The sequence below is a fragment of the Homarus americanus genome, unplaced genomic scaffold (genome assembly GCF_018991925.1).
Source record: "Homarus americanus isolate GMGI-L3 unplaced genomic scaffold, GMGI_Hamer_2.0 scaffold24523, whole genome shotgun sequence".
Classification (NCBI taxonomy): Eukaryota; Metazoa; Arthropoda; class Malacostraca; order Decapoda; family Nephropidae; genus Homarus; species Homarus americanus.
In genome coordinates this window covers 861,869-883,905 of record NW_024744357.1, presented here as the reverse complement: position 1 = coordinate 883,905, position 22,037 = coordinate 861,869, and the positions used below count along the sequence as shown (strand labels likewise).

At 41.4% G+C, this 22,037-nt stretch overlaps 3 protein-coding genes across 3 annotated transcripts; all 3 read left to right on the top strand.

Moving 5' to 3' along the window:
* The first annotated feature begins 2,927 nt into the window (after positions 1-2,927).
* LOC121877830 (cuticle protein 21-like) lies at positions 2,928-3,981 on the top strand. Its single transcript, XM_042383716.1, has 3 exons — positions 2,928-3,074; positions 3,235-3,411; positions 3,596-3,981. The coding sequence occupies exons 1-3, from the start codon at positions 2,970-2,972 to the stop codon at positions 3,887-3,889; spliced, it is 576 nt and encodes a 191-aa protein (XP_042239650.1). The 5' UTR covers positions 2,928-2,969; the 3' UTR covers positions 3,890-3,981.
* A 3,634-nt stretch (positions 3,982-7,615) lies between these two features.
* Positions 7,616-21,774, top strand: LOC121877747 (extensin-like). Its single transcript, XM_042383604.1, has 6 exons — positions 7,616-7,763; positions 7,924-8,169; positions 8,354-8,623; positions 14,800-14,976; positions 20,867-21,115; positions 21,251-21,774. The coding sequence occupies exons 1-6, from the start codon at positions 7,659-7,661 to the stop codon at positions 21,515-21,517; spliced, it is 1,314 nt and encodes a 437-aa protein (XP_042239538.1). The 5' UTR covers positions 7,616-7,658; the 3' UTR covers positions 21,518-21,774.
* LOC121877735 (leucine-rich repeat extensin-like protein 3) lies at positions 14,126-15,189 on the top strand. Its single transcript, XM_042383591.1, has 4 exons — positions 14,126-14,175; positions 14,347-14,422; positions 14,459-14,616; positions 14,800-15,189. The coding sequence occupies exons 1-4, from the start codon at positions 14,164-14,166 to the stop codon at positions 15,091-15,093; spliced, it is 540 nt and encodes a 179-aa protein (XP_042239525.1). The 5' UTR covers positions 14,126-14,163; the 3' UTR covers positions 15,094-15,189.
* Positions 21,775-22,037: the final 263 nt, after the last annotated feature.

Genomic DNA, 22,037 nt, shown 5'->3' with positions numbered 1-22,037 from the left:
AGTTGTAAGATGGCACTGGGGTAAAAAATATTGCTTTCAATTCATATTGCACACATGGTCGCTATACTCGGTTGGTCGCACTGTATAAAATAGTTTTTATCCAGATATACAGGCACTCAAATTGGTGCCTTATATTTATACGAGGAGAAAAGCAGACTGTTCTGTAAGTTCGTTCCACTATTCAGTAATCTCCCAAAGACGTCATGTACGTGCTTGATAAACAAATGGCCTCAGATGGGCGTCTCGGCGATAACCTATCACACACACCTTACAGAGGTAGTAGGTATAAACTGATGATTTTACTCACCCTCAGTATATTGACAGTATATAGAAGCTTTTATTCACCTCCAGTAAACTGAAACCATTATTCATCTGCAGTATTCTGAAGCCCTTACTAACCTCCAGTGTATAGAAGCCCTTACTAATCTCCAGTATAATGAAGCCCTTACTGACCTCCAGTATACTGAAGCCCTTACTAACCTCCAGTGTATAGAAGCCCTTACTAATCTCCAGTATAATGAAGCCCTTACTGACCTCCAGTGTATTGAAGCCCTTACTGACCTCCAGTATACTGAAGCCCTTACTAACCTCCAGTGTATAGAAGCCCTTACTAATCTCCAGTATATTGAAGCCCTTACTAACCTCCAGTGCATAGAAGCCCTTACTAATCTCCAGTATACTGAACCCCTTACTGACCTCCAGTATATTGAAGCCCTTTCTGACCTCCAGTATATTGAAGCCCATACTAACCTCCAGTATACTAAAGAAAAGACCTTATTCATCTCTAGTATAATCCATTATTTGATACAACTGGGGTCAAACAAGTGGCATATGCTGATGACCTTACAGGAGCAGGAAAAGTGGAGGGCATCAAAAAGTGGTGGGACTTGGTAACATCGCGAGGTCCACAAATAGGGTACCACCCAAACGCCAGCAAGTCCTTCTTCATCGTGAAGCCAGAACATTATGAACGGGCATGGGAGGTTTTTGGCGGAAGTGAGGTCAAAATAACTAAGGACGGCCAAAGACATCTAGGTGCAGTAATTGGCACTACGGACTTCAAGACCAAGTACATAGCGGGAAAGGTGAATGAGTGGGTTAGTGAAATCCAAGCTCTGAGATTGCTAACACAGAGCCAAATTCGGCCTTTGCTGCATTCACCCATGGAGTCAAGCATCGTTGAAACTACCTGATGCGTACTATCCCTGATATCGGACCCCTCCTCCACCCTCTGGAAGAAGCTATCAGTGTCAAGTTCATTCCCAAATTATTGAAACACCCTGACTTAACCCCAGCAGAAAGAGCACTTCTTGCACTTCCACCAAGACTGGGAGGGATGGGACTAACAAATCCAGAGGAGATTGCTGCCACTGAACATCAAAATTCACTTAAGCTCACGGCAGCCCTCACGGACCACATAATAGCCCAGAATGCAACAGGGGAAGTGGATACCAGTGAAGTAAATAAGATTCGTAGGTCCATTACGACAGATCGACAGCACTGCCAAAATGATAAGTTGCAGCAACTATTGCTGCAGGTACCAGAAAATTTGAAAAAAAAAGTAGCTATAGCGCAGGAGGTGGGCGCCTCGAACTGGTTAACTACGTTACCGATAAGGGCAAATGGTTTCAGTCTTAATAAACAAGAATTTACAGATGCCATTGCTCTAAGGTACGGTCGGCCAGTAGAAGGTTTGCCCTCCCAATGCGTGTGTGGCTCTTCCTATGATGGCGATCACGCCATGGTGTGCAAGAAGGGGGGCTTCATATGCATGAGGCATGACGAGGTAAGGGATCTCACAGCAAATATGTTGAAGGAAATCTGCCGGGATGTCATGGTAGAACCGACCCTCCTTCCATTGGACGGTGAGATCTTCCAACACAGGACTTCAAACACATCTAACGAAGCCCGTGTGGACGTCAGTGCTCGAGGATTCTGGACGCGGGGACAGCGAGCTTTCTTCGACATCAGGATTTTTGATCCCATGGCCGCATGTCACCGTAATCTAGCTCTCGATGCTGCACATAGGAGGAACGAGAACGACAAGAGAAGGGCATATGGGGAGAGAATTCAAAACGTTGATCAAGGCAGCTTCACTCCTCTAGTGTTCACAACCTATGGTGGGATGGGCCCAAGTGCAAGATGTTTCTACGCCAGACTCGCGGAGTTGATCTCCGAACAGAAGCAGCAGCCCAGAAGTTATGTTACAGCCTGGATGAGATGTCGACTGTCTTTCTCTCTCCTTCGGTCGGCTTTGCTCTGCCTCAGGGGAACGAGAGCTTCTGCCCCTACTCCGACAACTGCTGCAGATATTGACTATGAGGCTACAGTCACTGAATGCCGCATAGATCTGCGGCTCAACTAATTTAACACAGATAGGATAGCTTCTTATGTATTAGGATATTTAATATTAAGGTAAATAAATGGTGGCGAAGGTGTGGCTATTGGGGGAGGCTGGAGGCCATGTAAAAAAAAAAAAAAAAAAGTAGTAGTAGTAGAATTAGGTAGTGGTTTTAGTGGTAGTAGATGTAGTCGTAGTTGTTATTATTATTATTATTATTATTATTATTAGTATTATTGTTCTCATTAACATTATTGTTATAATGCATGTAGTCCATGTTTAGAAGGAGATAATTCATACTTTGGTGACAAAAAAGCCGAACTATATCAAATAATGGCTCTGTTTTAACTTCTATGGACGAACAAACAACAGTGACAATGAACTGCAACCAAAATATTGATTGACCTAAACAAAATTTACCCTCAATTGCAACTCCATCTGGCAAAGTCTTCTTCACCATCAAGGAATCAATGTTACTCATCAAAGTTAACACGAAACATATAGTCATGAACAACAATATTTTCTACTTGCAAATAGCAAAGAGAGACTCGGCGAAGAATGAGGCCTCCAGGTTAACCATGACCCTGAAGGTGGCACAAGCCCCACCTACTCAGTGCCTCATGACCTCATGTTGCGGGCTGGGCCTTGGATCACCCCGCCACTATATAACGTGGGCGACCATCTCTGTTCTTCACTTGACTTCAACCGTCGCAGCTTCACTATGGCTCTCAAGGTGCGTCTTCCTATTGTTACATCAAAACAAGTTATAGAACTTTAGTGGGATCTTCTTAGTGTTCCTCACTACAGGTTCCCGTCTGGTTTACTGTCATGTTACTGAAATACAGCCAATGTGTGTGATGTGAATCTTGTAATAAAATAAACTGTTTCTACAGGTTCTTGTAGTGTCTGCCCTTGTGGCGGTCACCCTCGCCCTACCTGAAAATCGTCCTGTCAGGACCTACGGCGTTCCTCCTCCACCCACCTACGGTGCCCCACCTCCTCCTCCACCCCCTCCCCCCACCTACGGTGCTCCAGCTCCTGCCCCAGCTTACGGCACCCCCGCACCAGTGGTGAGTGCCACACATACTTTGTCACCAAAATGATCACGAGTAAAGGTTTGGTTAATTCTCTCTATATTTTTCTGGTGAAGATCATCGAGAAAATAACTACAGATATGTAACAGCCTTGTTTATTTTTTACAAATATTACACAAAACATAAGACCAAATAACTCATATTGTGATTTAATTTTCAGTCTCCTCCTAAATACGACTTCAGCTGGGAAGTGAAGGACCATTATGACACAGACTTCGGCCACCAGGAGACCCGTGACGGCTACGACACCCAAGGCTCCTACTACGTGCTGCTTCCCGACGGTCGTCTGCAGAAGGTGGACTACACTGTCAACGGAGACTCCGGCTTTGTGGCCGAAGTGACTTTCGAGGGTGACACTAAGTACCCAGCACCCCAGCCCTCCTACACCCCAGCTCCAGCTCCTACCTACGGCCCCCCTGCCCAAACCTACCAACCAGCCCCGACTTACGCTTAGACTCTCGATATAGATGGTAGTAACTTGTATTTAAGAACAGGGTATTTTATGTGAGCTTCTTTAATGTAATAATATTATTTAATATGAAGTAACCTTTATGTATGACTATCCCGCAAACACTAGCTATATATATATATATATATATATATATATATATATATATATATATATATATATATATATATATATATATATATATATATATAAATATATATATATAAAAGAACCCTGTTTGTTTAACTATACAAGGTACCGAGGCCAGGTTGTCTGAAGAAAGAGGCGCTCTAAATACTTAATCGACACGAGCACTCTACCGCTCTAGTACAAATCCCACTTTCATTTAAATCAGAAAGTTAATGATTTACAGTGAAGTAAACCATAAATACAACGGGTTTTTTTCTTATTACCAAACATAAAATCATAGAGGAGTAACCCAGAAAAATATTTGTTCATTTTTCGTATTAACAAGACAGTTGTGTACACAGTAGAGAGCACAAACATTACATCACGCCTTCACATGTACCATAACACTGTATTTAGATTCACTTTTAATATTATAAGCAATTTTAAATGGAACGTTCCATCTACATTCTTCGCCAGTCAGACTCACATAGCTCGTTAAGACCGAGTAACACCTGCTAGATCACTCTTTTATTGACAAGGCCCACACAGCATCCACATGTGGACGGCTGGATACAGTAGCAGCGGCGGCGGCGCTGTGTAAGAAGACACTGGATGATAGTTACTTAGTACTCGTCCTGCCAAGAGCACGATAACGACAAGTTGGAAGTTGTAAGATGGCACTGGGGTAAAAAATATTGCTTTCAATTCATATTGCACACATGGTCGCTATACTCGGTTGGTCGCACTGTATAAAATAGTTTTTATCCAGATATACAGGCACTCAAATTGGTGCCTTATATTTATACGAGGAGAAAAGCAGACTGTTCTGTAAGTTCGTTCCACTATTCAGTAATCTCCCAAAGACGTCATGTACGTGCTTGATAAACAAATGGCCTCAGATGGGCGTCTCGGCGATAACCTATCACACACACCTTACAGAGGTAGTAGGTATAAACTGATGATTTTACTCACCCTCAGTATATTGACAGTATATAGAAGCTTTTATTCACCTCCAGTAAACTGAAACCATTATTCATCTGCAGTATTCTGAAGCCCTTACTAACCTCCAGTGTATAGAAGCCCTTACTAATCTCCAGTATAATGAAGCCCTTACTGACCTCCAGTATACTGAAGCCCTTACTAACCTCCAGTGTATAGAAGCCCTTACTAATCTCCAGTATAATGAAGCCCTTACTGACCTCCAGTGTATTGAAGCCCTTACTGACCTCCAGTATACTGAAGCCCTTACTAACCTCCAGTGTATAGAAGCCCTTACTAATCTCCAGTATATTGAAGCCCTTACTAACCTCCAGTGCATAGAAGCCCTTACTAATCTCCAGTATACTGAACCCCTTACTGACCTCCAGTATATTGAAGCCCTTTCTGACCTCCAGTATATTGAAGCCCATACTAACCTCCAGTATACTAAAGAAAAGACCTTATTCATCTCTAGTATAATCCATTATTTGATACAACTGGGGTCAAACAAGTGGCATATGCTGATGACCTTACAGGAGCAGGAAAAGTGGAGGGCATCAAAAAGTGGTGGGACTTGGTAACATCGCGAGGTCCACAAATAGGGTACCACCCAAACGCCAGCAAGTCCTTCTTCATCGTGAAGCCAGAACATTATGAACGGGCATGGGAGGTTTTTGGCGGAAGTGAGGTCAAAATAACTAAGGACGGCCAAAGACATCTAGGTGCAGTAATTGGCACTACGGACTTCAAGACCAAGTACATAGCGGGAAAGGTGAATGAGTGGGTTAGTGAAATCCAAGCTCTGAGATTGCTAACACAGAGCCAAATTCGGCCTTTGCTGCATTCACCCATGGAGTCAAGCATCGTTGAAACTACCTGATGCGTACTATCCCTGATATCGGACCCCTCCTCCACCCTCTGGAAGAAGCTATCAGTGTCAAGTTCATTCCCAAATTATTGAAACACCCTGACTTAACCCCAGCAGAAAGAGCACTTCTTGCACTTCCACCAAGACTGGGAGGGATGGGACTAACAAATCCAGAGGAGATTGCTGCCACTGAACATCAAAATTCACTTAAGCTCACGGCAGCCCTCACGGACCACATAATAGCCCAGAATGCAACAGGGGAAGTGGATACCAGTGAAGTAAATAAGATTCGTAGGTCCATTACGACAGATCGACAGCACTGCCAAAATGATAAGTAGCAGCAACTATTGCTGCAGGTACCAGAAAATTTGAAAAAAAAAAGTAGCTATAGCGCAGGAGGTGGGCGCCTCGAACTGGTTAACTACGTTACCGATAAGGGCAAATGGTTTCAGTCTTAATAAACAAGAATTTACAGATGCCATTGCTCTAAGGTACGGTCGGCCAGTAGAAGGTTTGCCCTCCCAATGCGTGTGTGGCTCTTCCTATGATGGCGATCACGCCATGGTGTGCAAGAAGGGGGGCTTCATATGCATGAGGCATGACGAGGTAAGGGACCTCACAGCAAATATGTTGAAGGAAATCTGCCGGGATGTCATGGTAGAACCGACCCTCCTTCCATTGGATGGTGAGATCTTCCAACACAGGACTTCAAACACATCTAACGAAGCCCGTGTGGACGTCAGTGCTCGAGGATTCTGGACGCGGGGACAGCGAGCTTTCTTCGACATCAGGATTTTTGATCCCATGGCCGCATGTCACCGTAACCTAGCTCTCGATGCTGCACATAGGAGGAACGAGAACGACAAGAGAAGGGCATATGGGGAGAGAATTCAAAACGTTGATCAAGGCAGCTTCACTCCTCTAGTGTTCACAACCTCTGGTGGGATGGGCCCAAGTGCAAGATGTTTCTACGCCAGACTCGCGGAGTTGATCTCCGAACAGAAGCAGCAGCCCAGAAGTTATGTTACAGCCTGGATGAGATGTCGACTGTCCTTCTCTCTCCTTCGGTCGGCTTTGCTCTGCCTCAGGGGAACGAGAGCTTCTGCCCCTACTCCGACAACTGCTGCAGATATTGACTATGAGGCTACAGTCACTGAATGCCGCATAGATCTGTGGCTCAACTAATTTAACACAGATAGGATAGCTTCTTATGTATTAGGATATTTAATATTAAGGTAAATAAATGGTGGCGAAGGTGTGGCTATTGGGGGAGGCTGGAGGCCATGTAAAAAAAAAAAAAAAAAAGTAGTAGTAGTAGAATTAGGTAGTGGTTTTAGTGGTAGTAGATGTAGTCGTAGTTGTTATTATTATTATTATTATTATTATTATTAGTATTATTGTTCTCATTAACATTATTGTTATAATGCATGTAGTCCATGTTTAGAAGGAGATAATTCATACTTTGGTGACAAAAAAGCCGAACTATATCAAATAATGGCTCTGTTTTAACTTCTATGGACGAACAAACAACAGTGACAATGAACTGCAACCAAAATATTGATTGACCTAAACAAAATTTACCCTCAATTACAACTCCATCTGGCAAAGTCTTCTTCACCATCAAAATAATCATCAAGGAATCAATGTTACTCATCAAAGTTAACACGAAACATATAGTCTTGAACAACAATATTTCTACTTGCAAATAGCAAAGAGAGACTCGGCGAAGAATGAGGCCTCCAGGTTAACCATGACCCTGAAGGTGGCACAAGCCCCACCTACTCAGTGCCTCATGACCTCATGTTGCGGGCTGGGCCTTGGATCACCCCGCCACTATATAACGTGGGCGACCATCTCTGTTCTTCACTTGACTTCAACCGTCGCAGCTTCACTATGGCTCTCAAGGTGCGTCTTCCTATTGTTACATCAAAACAAGTTATAGAACTTTAGTGGGATCTTCTTAGTGTTCCTCACTACAGGTTCCCGTCTGGTTTACTGTCATGTTACTGAAATACAGCCAATGTGTGTGATGTGAATCTTGTAATAAAATAAACTGTTTCTACAGGTTCTTGTAGTGTCTGCCCTTGTGGCGGTCACCCTCGCCCTACCTGAAAATCGCCCTGTCAGGACCTACGGCGTTCCTCCTCCCCCCCCACCTCCTCCTCCACCAACCTACGGTGCTCCACCTCCTCCACCACCCCCTCCCCCACCTCCTCCACCCACCTACGGTGCCCCACCTCCTCCTCCACCCCCTCCCCCCACCTACGGTGCTCCAGCTCCTGCCCCAGCTTACGGCACCCCCGCACCAGTGGTGAGTGCCACACATACTTTGTCACCAAAATGATCACGAGTAAAGGTTTGGTTAATTCTCTCTATATTTTTCTGGTGAAGATCATCGAGAAAATATCTACAGATATGTAACAGCCTTGTTTATTTTTTACAAATATTACACAAAACATAAGACCAAATAATTCATATTGTGATTTAATTTTCAGTCTCCTCCTAAATACGACTTCAGCTGGGAAGTGAAGGACCATTATGACACAGACTTCGGCCACCAGGAGACCCGTGACGGCTACGACACCCAAGGCTCCTACTACGTGCTGCTTCCCGACGGTCGTCTGCAGAAGGTGGACTACACTGTCAACGGAGACTCCGGCTTTGTGGCCGAAGTGACTTTCGAGGGTGACGCTAAGTACCCAGCACCCCAGCCCTCCTACACCCCAGCTCCTACCTACGGCCCCCCTGCCCAAACCTACCAACCAGCCCCGACTTACGCTTAGACTCTCGATATAGATGGTAGTAACTTGTATTTAAGAACAGGGTATTTTATGTGAGCTTCTTTAATGTAATAATATTATTAAATATGAAGTAACCTTTATGTATGACTATCCCACAAATACTCGCCATATATATATATATATATATATATATATATATATATATATATATATATATATATATATATATATATATATATATATATATATATATATATATATATATATATATATATATATATATATATATATATATATATATATATATATATATATATATATATATATATATATATATATATATATATATATATATATATATATATATATATATATATATATATATATATATATATATATATATATATATATATATATATATATATATATATGCTGATAACCACAAGGAAAGAAGAAAACACGAAGTTCCCAAGCGCTTTCGTGTAATTCACATCTTCAGCGGTGAGTACAGACTAGAGAGAGAAATACAAACCAAGGTGTATATATACAGAGGAGGGTGAGACCAGGTCCACAATGGTCAGGCATTAGGTAATGACCCTACTAATCTTTAAATAGCACACAACGGTTGGTGGTCAGGTGACCCGGCCTTCTCACCTGGTTACAAACTTCTTAATCGACACGACCACTCTACAGTTCTATTACAAATCCACACTTTCATTTAAATCAGAAAGTTAATGATTGAAAGTGAAGTAAACCATAAATAGTGGTATTTTTTTTCTTATTACCAAACATAAAATCATAGAGGAGTAACCCAGAAAAATATTTGTTCATTTTTCATATTAACAAGACAGTTGTGTACACAGTAGAGAGCACAAACATTACATCACATAAGAACATAAGAACATAACACTGTATTTAGATTAACTTTTAATATATAAGCAATTTTAAATGGAACGTTCCATCGACATTCTTCGCCAGTCAGACTCACATAGCTCGTTAAGACCGAGTAACACCTGCTAGATCACTCTTTTATTGACAAGGCCCACACAGCATCCACATGTGGACGGCTGGATACAGTAGCAGCGGCGGCGGCGCTGTGTAAGAAGACACTGGATGATAGTTACTTAGTACTCGTCCTGCCAAGAGCACGATAACAAGCTGGAAGTTGTAAGATGGCACTGGGATAAAAAATATTGCTTTCAATTCATATTGTACACATGGTCGCTATACTCGGTTGGTCGCACTGTATAAAATAGTTTTTATCCAGATATACAGGCACTCAAATTGGTGCCTTATATTTATACGAGGAGAAAAGAAGACTGTTCTGTAAGTTCGTTCAACTATTCAGTAATCTCCCAAAGACGTCATGTACGTGCTTGATAAACAAATGGCCTCAGATGGGCGTCTCGGTGATGACCACACCACACAAACCTTACAGAGGTAGTAGGTATAAACTGATGCTTTTACTCGCCCTCAGTATATTGACAGAATATAGAAGCTTTTATTCACCTCCTGTTGTAACGGACCCCCATTGCCAACCACTTCAATGAATATTTTATTAATGTTGACAAAAATCTTGCAGAGAGCATCCCTGATCACCATGAGGAATTTAGAGCCTACCTGCAAAACAGACAGCAAAATGAGCTGTTCTTATTCCCTGTCACAGCAGATGAATTACTGGCCATCATAAAAATGTCCAAAGATGCAACAGCAGGCGAAGACAATATACCAATGAGCATCATTAAGAAAGTAGCCCACTTATTACTACCTGTTCTCCTCCACATTTGTAACTCCTCCTTCACGAGTGGTGTCTTTCCTGATAAACTGAAAATTGCTAAAGTTCACCCAGCATATAAAAAATCTGGGGGACAAAGGTCTCCTCAAGAATTAATTCCCCATATCAGTCCTCCCAGCCTCGAGTAAGATACTGGAAAAGCTAGCATGTAATAGACTAAATTCCTTCTGCAATGCCAATAACATCTTTACAGACTCCCAGTTTGGATTTGGAGCTAGAAGGTCGACTGAGAGTGCTCTGCTATCCTTTACTAATGACACCCTAAATTCCTTTGATGACAATCAGTTCACAGTCGGTATATTCTTGGACCTCTCTAAAGCCTTCGATACTGCCGACCATACCATCCTCCTTTCAAAACTTGAAAATTACGGCGTTAGGGGCCTGTCCCACAATTGGTTTACCTCATATCTGTCCAACAGGATGCAGTATGTCTGATATAATAATCACCAATCTGACTCCTCGCCAATCTTGTATGGCGTCCCCCAAGGTTCCATTCTCGATCCAGTACTGTTTTTGTTGTACATAAACGACATAGTCTACGCCAGCACTCATAAAATACAACTTATTTGCAGACGATAGTAATCTCTATGCCAGCAACTCAGACCTCCATTCCATGATGAGAACTATGAACACTGAATTGGCTTAAGTCAGGACCTGGTTAATACGTAATAAACTGACCTTAAACCTTGAGAAAACCCACTACACGATCTTTCACGGAAGGAAAAACTTACCCCCAGACTTGGACCCCCTGTGCCTTGGTAATACAGTCCTCAAACGCAAACAAAATACTAAATTCCTAGGAGTTATTGGTGTTGAGAAACTTAACTGGAGAAACCACATACAAGCCATTCACAGTAAAGTCGATAAACAGTGCGGTAGCATGTATCACACTCGACAGTCACTCACTCTCACAGCAATGAAAGAAATCTATCATGATCTTGTTTACCAACACCTGATACACTTTCACACACACTATGGGGGGCCTCTGGCTCTTCAAAAACACAATCTCTGGTTACTGCACAAAAGAGAGTTGTACGGACCATGACCTACTTGAAAAAACAGATCACACAAACGAAAAATTTGCTTTATTGAACATTTTAAAATTCGAAGATATTAACACCTATTGCTGTGCCCTCTTTGTTTACAAATCTATCAATCACTTGCTTGACAATAATTATTTCCAGCTCCAGAATAATCAGAGATACAACTTAAGGCACCCAGAGCTACCAAGACCAAGACCACCCCCATGCGCTCCTCTCAGTCCCAGACCTCCGTAAAATATCATGGTGTGAAGGTGTGGAACAACTTACCCCCACCCATCCGAGCAAAGATTACGCTCCCTTCCTTTAAATCATCTCTTAAAAAATGTCGCTTGTCTAAGTATTAATATTTCTTGTAACATCTACTATATATACAGTACCTGCTTTTATGTACCATCAAAACCATTTTATCGGAAATTATCATGTAAATAGATAAGTAATACACATAATTGCCAATTAGACATAAAACTGACAGCTCTGTCCTCTTGTTCAACCTTATTACTGTACAACCCATGTTGTACTGCTCCCCCAATATACTTATGTTTTTCAATTCCACTGTAATGTATGTATATATAAACAAATAAAAAAATAAACTAAAAAAAATAATAAATAAATAAAATTAATAAATATTGAAGTGATAACCATTGTAAAATTATGGGATGTTCTTATTCCCACCATGCTATTGTACTACTCCAGATGTTACTAAATGTTACATAATACTTCAGTGAGATAAATGTTTAGTATATATCAGGTGCTTAAAAGAGAGCTCAGGTTCTCAACTGGCTCAGCCATGTTAATATTGTTGTTATTATTATCCACTCTGTATCTGTGTTTTTCTGGCTGAATAAACTGTTTCAATTCAACTGTTTCAATTTAATTATTCGTCTGCAGTCTACTGAGACCCTTACTAACCTCCAGAATACTGAAGCCCTTAATAACCATCATATTACTGAAGACTTCATTCACCTGTAGTATACTGAAGCCATTTCTAACCTTCAGTACAATGAAACCTTTATTAACCTCCAGTATACTGAAGTCCTTACTAACCCCCAATATACTGAAGTCCTTAATCAACTCCAATATACTGAAGCCCTTATTAACCAATAGTGTACTGAAGCCTTTACTAAACTCGAGTACACTGAAGCCCTCGATACCGTCAGAACACTGAAGTCCTTACTAAACTCCAGTACACTGAAGCTCCTATGAGCTTCCAGTATACTGAAGCCCTTAATAACATCCAGTAATCTGAAGCCTCATCTAACCTCCAGTATACTGAAGCCCTTACTAACCTCCAGTATAATGAAGCCCTTAACTATCAGATTTGTGAAGACCTCATTCACCTACGGTATACTGATGCCATTTCTAATCCCCAGTTCAATGAATCCTCTATTAACTTCTAGTATACAGAGGCCCTAACTAATCAAGTCATCTAAGTGAAAGGAATGATGCAATTACTCTTAGCTGCAGCATATTACCTGAATATACTGCAGCTCTTGGACTATCACATACAGTATAATTCAGGGGTCTGATTTTTGGCTTTAGAAGTTTAGGTTCTGTCACCAACCTTCCCATAACTCAACCACAAAATTTGAATAAATAATAGTGATAAAATTCAGGAAAATATTAAGTAATAAAACATGAAATATATGTATGGGAAGTGCAGTTAAATTCATAATATACTGAGAACTAAAGTGGGTCCCATAGGCATGACATTTCGTTTTTCACAGACCGGAAAATGATCAAACAAAGTCTACTTCAACGCCGATAACCAACAAGTAATCTAAATATTTGTTGTAAATAAAAATTTCCGTCAACTCCAACTCACCCCGGCAGCTTGCGTCATTAAAACGAAGTGAGCAAATCTTTCCTAAATTAAAAGAAACGATCTGAAGAAATCCCCAGAGGTTTGTCCCACGTAACAGGTGAAGCAGGTCGGAAAATAATACTTTTATTCTCAGTCTTCTAAACCTCTATTTTGGTATATATATATAGATAATTCAGTACATTAAAATAATATAATTAACTATTTACTCTTCTCAAATATACTTAAACAAACGAAATACCACGAGTTCGATTCACGACCAGAGTGGAGAAGTGAGTTTCCTCCATGTAACAGTCGCTCAAAATCTATCTTTGGGGGGAGGGAGATCGATGATTTTCAGAATGAAAACTGTGACTCTTGTTGTCTCTGGAGGGTTGTCAAAATCCTTAATCCGCTGTCTCATATTGTCTAACATAATTTTTGTAAAGATAGTTTTTGAGCGACTGCACATGGGTACGTTAACCCGTCTATATTCAGTAATACTTGAGTACATTATCAGGTGCACTAGTTGATGGTGGAACAACCCTTGTGTAGACGAACCTCCTGCCATGGTTATAGTGGAGTGACCTACCCGCCACCTAATAAACCCTAAGAAACGGAGGATCAACACCTATCTGACTGCAAATACCTGCACACTTTATATACGTAAACAGTATATAGAGTATATATACACTGTATCTGTATGTTAAGAGATTAGAGATAAAATACATCAAACTTCCAGACCATGTCAGGTGAGCGACATCATAATGAAACTAAACTAAACAAAGTCAAGGTCAAATGTCCGTGAAAGTGCGAGAAGCCCCGCCTCTTCCTTCTAGGCGGGGCATAGGATCACTCCACTACTGCAGTATATAATAAGAGCGGTCAACTCTGTTCTTCAGATGCCATCAACCATCACTGCTTCACTATGGCTTTCAAGGTGCGCCTTCCTCTTGTTATAGAGAAAAGTTTTATAACTTTCGTGGCGTCTCTGTAAAAGTGTCGAGTTTCATCGATATTTGACTTCCAGGGTCTGGTCTTGTTTATCTCCAGGTCAATGTTAAAGAGCATATGTGAAGTAGATCTTGTATTAACACTGTTTTTTCCACAGGTTCTTTTAGTGTCCACCCTTGTGGCGGTCACCCTCGCCAGACCTGACAAACTTCCTACCCGGAACTACGGTGCCCCACCTCCTCCTCCCCCACCTCCACCCTACGGTGCAACACCTCCTCCTCCACCAACCTACGGTGCTCCACCTCCTCCACCACCCCCTCCCCCACCTCCTCCACCCACCTACGGTGCCCCACCTCCTCCTCCACCCCCTCCCCCCACCTACGGTGCTCCAGCTCCTGCCCCAGCTTACGGCACCCCCGCACCAGTGGTGAGTGCCACACATACTTTGTCACCAAAATGATCACGAGTAAAGGTTTGGTTAATTCTCTCAATATTTTTCTGGTGAAGATCATCGAGAAAATAACAACAGAGATGTAACAGCCTTGTTTATTGTTTACAAATATTACACAAAACATAAGACCAAATAACTCATATTGTGATTTAATTTCAGGCTCCTCCTAAATACGACTTCAGCTGGGAAGTGAAGGACCATTATGACACAGACTTCGGCCACCAGGAGACCCGTGACGGCTACGACACCCAAGGCTCCTACTACGTGCTGCTTCCCGACGGTCGTCTGCAGAAGGTGGACTACACTGTCAACGGAGACTCCGGCTTTGTGGCCGAAGTGACTTTCGAGGGTGACGCTAAGTACCCAGAACCCCAGCCCTCCTACACCCCAGCTCCAGCTCCTACCTACGGCCCCCCTGCCCAAACCTACCAACCAGCCCCGACTTACGCTTAGACTCTCGATATAGATGGTAATAGTAACTTGTATTTAAGAACAGGGTATTTTATGTGAGCTTCTTTAATGTAATAATATTATTAAATATGAAGTAACCTTTATGTATGACTATCCCGCAAATACTCGCTATATATATATATATATATATATATATATATATATATATATATATATATATATATATATATATATATATATATATATATATATATATATATATATTTCATGTAAATCCACAATGAAAACGTGGATAAGATAAATCTTGATAAAATGAATAGAGACCTTAGCTTTCGTCTTGAATAAAGACGAAAGCTAATGCTCCGATGTTATCATATATATATATATATATATATATATATATATATATATATATATATATATATATATATATATATATATATGTGTGTGTATACAAGAGCCCTGTTTGTTTAACTAAACAAGGTACCGAGGCCAGGTTGTCTGAAGAAAGAGGCGCTCTGAATACTTAACCGACACGAGCACTCTACCGCTCTAGTACAAATCCCACTTTCATTTAAATCAGAAAGTTAATGATTTAAAGTGAAGTAAACCATAAATACAGTGGTATTTTTTTCTTATTACCAAACATAAAATCATAGGGGAGTAACCCAGAAAAATATTTGTTCATTTTTCATATTAACAAGACAGTTGTGTACATAGTAGAGAGCACAAACATTACATCACGCCTTCACATGTACCATAACACTGTATTTAGATTCACATTTAATATTATAAGCAATTTTAAATGGAACGTTCCATCGACATTCTTCGCCAGTCAGACTCACATAGCTCGTTAAGACCGAGTAACACCTGCATCTGTCTAGGGATGGGGTGGCAACTCTGGCTGGCTCTCTCGAGAGGGCAGTTCAAAAGATGTCGAAGTCTTTAAACTGCAAGGAGAACATATGAGCAAGAAGGTGGAGGAGACTGCAGTTGGGAGAGGGTAAATAGAGTGAAAGGTTACAGGGAAATAGTGCTAAGAATTATGACAAATCTAAATTAGGTAAGGAGTTAAAACCTAAATGCGACAAAGAGAGGACTCAGAAAACAACTAACTTAAATGTCTACTACATAACTAGTAGAAGTATGAGAATCAAAATGGATGAAATCAGGGCGTTGGTATGTACCGAAAAAATCGATATAATAGCATTCACCGAAACATGGATAAACCTAGACTCACGTGAGTTACCTGTCGAATACCAAATTGCAGGTTACAAATCATTCCATACCAAAAGGCAGATTATGAAAGGAGGCGGAGTAGCAATCTATGTCAAGGATAAACTGAAGGGTGAAATAAAAGAGGAAATAAAAGCAGAGCGGAATAGAGAAACAATTTGGATAGAATTATTGATGGTAGAGAAAAATTAATCACTGGAGTAATATATAGAACTCCTAATCTTGATAGAGTTAATGAGCAACTATTTGGGATGAAATGCACAGGGCTTCCATACAGAGCAAAGACTGAATAGTAGGCGACTTTAACTTTAGCCACATAGATTGGATTGACCTTATGGGTAACTCAAAATCAGAGGACTTTCTTGAAACAATCCAGGACTGTTTCCTAAAGTCAACATATAAACGAACCCACCCGGGGTAATAATATACTCGATTTAGTTCTGTCAAACAGAGAAAACCTCATTAGTACTGTCGAGGTACGGAACGAACTTGCTAACAGCGGTCACAAAGAAATTAGATTCCAGTTAGAATTTCAGGGCAGCCGCAAGGAAAATTCCACTAAAGTCCCAAATTTCAGAAGGGCAAACTTTGATAGTTTGAAGAGGCACCTGAGAGAAGGGGTATCACACTTGGGGGTGAATTACATGACCTCACACAATGTACCCACAGAGGGCGACCTCACCTTACATGGAGACCCGACGGTTGAGGATGGCCTAATAACGAGATCTGAGTTGCCGAGTTCCACAGCAATTTAAATAATGAGTTACTTAATGCACAAAGGCAGAACATACCATACAGAAAGCTTATATCAAACAATGATGACCCTAAATGGATTAATAAATATTTAAAGAATATTATTGGACAAAGGAGGGCTATAGGTAGGAGAATAAATCGTGATGAAGTTTACCCCCGAGATTATTATCAGGTATTGCCCAGTAGGGTTAAGACCAAGATAAGAAAAGCAAAGAGGAATAATGAAATGAAGATAGCAAGGGAGGCGAAGGCAAACCTCAAGGGATTCTATCAAATGTATCAAACTAAAACACGAGAAAAGATTGGACCAATACAGTCAGATACCGACGAGCTAACTGATAACGACAGAGAAATGAGCAATAATCTGAATAAATAATTTTCAACAGTTTTTACCACCGAAAATTTAAACATGATACCCGTGGCACCGACTCTATACAGAGATAGCAATGAAAATAAATTAAGCGAGATAGTAGTGACTAGTAACGATGTTAGTAAACAAATAGACAAACTAAAGCCTAATAAGTCACCAGGTCCCGATGAGATATTTGCCAGAGTATTAAAGGAATGTAAGGAAGAGCTTAGTATGCCCTCAGCAAAGTTGTTTAACATGTCCTTAAAAACGGGTGTAGTACCAGAATCCTGGAGGATAGCGAATGTAATACCGATTTTCAAGAAGGGAGATAGATCACTATCCGCTAACTACCGACCAATCAGTCTAACATCAATTGTAGGCAAATTACTGGAAGCATTAATTTCAAACTCTATTCAAAATCACCTGGAGAAGCACAAGTTGATCAATGATTCCCAACATGGCTTCGCAAGAGGGCGTTCATGTCTAATCTAATCTATTTTACATTCATTTCATCTGTTTTCAATTCAGTGGACAAGGGGCAAAGCCTTCAATAGAGTCCCCCACGAAAGACTAATAAGAAAAGTGGAGGCTCATGGCATTAAAGGAGATATTCTAAAATGGATTAGGGCGTGGTTACAGGACAGGAAACAGTGAGTGAGCATTAACGGCACTAAATCCGATTGGAGCACCGTCACTAGTGGCGTTCCCTAAGGCTCAGTACTCGGATCATGATTATTTATTATATACACAAACGACATAGATATCGGTGTAGACAGCAACATAAGTAAATTTGCTGATGACACTAAAATTGGACGTGTAATTAAATCTGACGGGGACTCCGCAAAACTACAGGAAGATCTAAACAAATTTTTCGAATGGTCTGAAAAATGGCAGATGAGATTCAATATGGACAAATGTAAAGTACTCAGTATAGGAGATATAAACATGGAAACCAGATACCAGATGAACAACGATGTTATTGAGAAATCCGACTGCGAGAGAGATTTAGGAGCAATGATAAGTAGGACTCTTTAGCCAAATAAACAATGTGTTTTTGCTTGAAACAAGGCTTATAAAGTACTTGGGTTCATACAAAGGAGTGTTAGTTACAAGACTAGCGAGGTCATCTTAAAACTATATCTTGTGCTTGTGAGACCCCATTTGGATTACCCAGTTCAATTTTGGTCACCGTATTACAGAATGGATATAGAATCCTTGGAAAGAATTCAGAGGAGAATGACAAGACTAATCCCGTGCATTAGGAACCTTGGGTACAGAGACAGGTTAAAGCATCTTAATTTGCACTCCCTCGAGAGACGTAGAGTGAGGGGCGATATGATCGAGGTGTAGAAATGGAAGCCAGGACTGAACAAAGGGGACATTACACAGGTACTCAAACTATCCAATCAGGAGCGAACTCGTAACAATTGTTTTAAATTAGACAAATGATTTAGGCGCGAAATAGGTAAATATTGGTTTGGAAATAGAGTAGTGGATGAGTTGAACAAGTTACCAAACATCATCATTAACTCGAATACGCTGGATACCTTCAAACATAGGTAATAGGGGTTCTGTGTAAATGGGGCTACCCAGTATGGGCCAATAGGCCCGCTGCAGTTTCCTCCATTCTTATTTTCTAATGTTCTTAAATCATCATGTGTCACAGAAAGACTTCTGGTTGAAGCTAGTTTGATTAGGGAATTGAATTCTATAAACCTTAGTGATGGTCAGTACAAAACTGATAATATGTTACACAAATTTATTTGTCAGTGGCCCAAGGTTAAAAATGCTTTTAAAGCATAGGAGTTAGATGTAGGATAAATGATTAGTGGGTCCCATATTTTTTACCTGACTTAACTTGGCTATTCACGTCGCCATTTCTTTTAAGCTTGTTTGTGTGTGTGGTGGTGTTGGTGTGCGGGTTAGTGGATGTCATGTTTATGACCTGACCTCATATTTAGTAAGGTCACCCTGTGTACTTAAACCTCTCTCTGTCTATGCAATTCAAAGACAAAACCGCCCAGTCGTCTTACACTGGATTCCCAGTCATGTAGGGATCGGGGGAAACGACGTGGCAGATGAAGCAGCCAAGGCAGCCACACGCTCTAGTAGTGTACACATTCAAGTTCCAGCAAGTGTGCAACAGATCAAGAATCACCTCAGAAAGACTAGCAAGCTCCACATCAAAAAGAGCTTCCTTCACGCATTTAACGCTGGTTCCCAATCTGCCAAATGGTACCTGGCGGCTACAAAAGGGGAACCACCTTTCGCAGACAAGAAAACACTAAGACAAACCCAAGTTAGCCTTCATCGACTACGACTAGGGTGCAAGTGCTCCTGGCAGATGATCGGAAATGACGTCATGGAATGCACCTACTGTCAGGAGCCAGCAGCCAACCCACTGGAACACTATCTCCTCGACTGCGAAGTCACACAAAGTCTCCGAAACAGAAAACAAAACTCCCAAGAAGCACACACAACACCAGCGGCCACTCTAACCCGAAAGGCCCAAACAAACCACATTCACCACCTTCTCCGGGTCATCACACGATACCCACCACCCAGATAGCTTAGAAAGTATCCTCTCCCAGCAGGTGCGGACCCCAGTTCGGGGGGCGCGCCACTCCGAAACTGACCACGTCCAAGAGTGGGGGTTGGTGGTAAGCGTCCACTGATCGGGGGTCCTCTCACACTTGCAACCTGCAGTATCCTTCCATATCTGCAGGTAGGACAACCTCCAATCCCAATCCGGTCTGGCTGCTCCAGGAGCTCCAGCCGGAACCACCAAACGGGCCGCCTATAAGCAAAGGCCCGTGTCGGACTACGGTCCGGCAATCTCAACAAAAACATATGTAATTCAGTTGCCTCTAGTCTGTACTCACCACTGAAGATGTGAATTACACGAAAGCGCTTGGGAACTTCGTCTTTTCTTTTTCCTTGTGGTTATCAGTATATACCTGGATCACGTGCACCTACAGTGATTTACTTGCATATATATATATATATATATATATATATATATATATATATATATATATATATATATATATATATATATAATGTGCGTGTGTGAAGCCCAAAAGTACAAGATCGCTCTCACTTAAACAGGTCGACGAGATGGAATAAAACGCCCCGAATAAAGATGAGACATCAAGGTAAACGTGCCCTTGAAGATACCAGAAGCCCCACCTCCTTCCAGCCTCGTGACATCATGTTGTGGGCGGGGCCTAGGGTCACTCCGTTGCTATATAACGTGACTGTCCAACTCTCTTCCTCATATTGCCTGCACCCATCTCTGCAATCTCTGCTTTACTATGGCTTTCAATGTGCGTCTTCACATTGTACACAGAAATAAGTCTTTTGGAAATTTCATGAAGTCTTCATAGTATTCTTCATTCCAAATTCACCTTTTCACTTTATAGAAATAGTGTACATGTATGAAAGACACTTGCATTTAAGATAAATTTTCCACAGATTCTTGCAGTGTCCACCCTTGTGGCGGTCACCCTCGCCGTGCCTGACAAACTTCCTGCCACGACCTACAGTACCCCAGCTCCTGCCCCTATCTACAGTGCCCCAGCTCCTGCCCCCATCTACAGTGCCCCAGTTCCTGCCCCCATCTACAGTGCCCCAGCTCCTGCCCCCATCTACAGTGCCCCAGCTCCTGCCCCCATCTACAGTGCCCCAGCTCCTGCCCCCACCTATGACACCCCCGCACTATTGGTGAGTTCCATACATCGTCTGTCAACAAATTGATCACATGTAAATGATAATCCCATTTCTCTTGAAACATTGGCGAATATCCTCGTGAAATAACAGCAGCTTTAACAGCCTGGTTAAATGTAATTTGATTTTCAGGCATATCCTAAATACGACTTCAGCTACGCCGTGAAGGACGACTACTACGGCAACGACTTCGGCCACCAAGAGTCCCGTGACGGTTACAACACTAAAGGCAACTACTACGTGCTACTCCCCGACGGTCGCAAGCAGAGGGTCACCTACACTGTCAACGGCGACTCCGGCTACGTGGCCGAGGTGACCTACGAGGGTGAGTCTCAGTACCCAGCACTCCAGCCCTACGACACCCCAGCTCCAGCTCCTGTCTACGGACCCCCAGCTTAAATTTACTAGCCATCCCTGATTGAGTGATTGATTGTGGTAAATACATTCCTGGCGAAACAGCAGCTTAAATCATATGTCGCTGAATTAAAATATAAGATAAGAAGAATCAAATCAAATAATGCAATGTAAAAAACATAAATAATAAAGTCCCGACTTGCGCATAACCTCAGCAGAATGATATAACCATATTTAAGAATTATATATTGATAATAAACCTTGCTTCTTATAACAATGTTAATAAAAAAAAAGAAATAGCATTTATGTATGATTATTCCTCGAATTGTGTGATATCAAACAGGGTTCTGGGACAACCCATCACTGGACAATTTATCACCTGATCATTTCCTCACTGGTATATAAATGTTAAGTTTTTCGTTGGTGTTGGTTACAAAGAAGGTCTAAACTCCATTAATGCGTCAGAGTCCCAACTTTTAATGGCGTTGTTATTGTTTAACATTTATTCACAAACAATTAAAATTAGTGTAAACCTAACTTAACCATGGCTTCACCCCGTCCAAAG

Excerpts from the sequence above, each read along its gene's own strand:
- LOC121877747 (XM_042383604.1), top strand. The coding sequence starts at position 7,659 with ATGTTGCGGGCTGGGCCTTGGATCACCCCGCCACTATATAACGTGGGC. Across the intron at positions 8,624-14,799 it reads CTGCCCAAACCTACCAACCA|GCTCCTCCTAAATACGACTT; the intron begins GCCCCGACTTAC and ends ATTTAATTTCAG. Across the intron at positions 21,116-21,250 it reads ATGACACCCCCGCACTATTG|GCATATCCTAAATACGACTT; the intron begins GTGAGTTCCATA and ends TTTGATTTTCAG.
- LOC121877830 (XM_042383716.1), top strand. The coding sequence starts at position 2,970 with ATGTTGCGGGCTGGGCCTTGGATCACCCCGCCACTATATAACGTGGGC. Across the intron at positions 3,075-3,234 it reads GCTTCACTATGGCTCTCAAG|GTTCTTGTAGTGTCTGCCCT; the intron begins GTGCGTCTTCCT and ends CTGTTTCTACAG. Across the intron at positions 3,412-3,595 it reads ACGGCACCCCCGCACCAGTG|TCTCCTCCTAAATACGACTT; the intron begins GTGAGTGCCACA and ends TTTAATTTTCAG.
- LOC121877735 (XM_042383591.1), top strand. Across the intron at positions 14,423-14,458 it reads TACCCGGAACTACGGTGCCC|CACCTCCTCCTCCACCAACC; the intron begins CACCTCCTCCTC and ends CCTACGGTGCAA. Across the intron at positions 14,617-14,799 it reads ACGGCACCCCCGCACCAGTG|GCTCCTCCTAAATACGACTT; the intron begins GTGAGTGCCACA and ends ATTTAATTTCAG.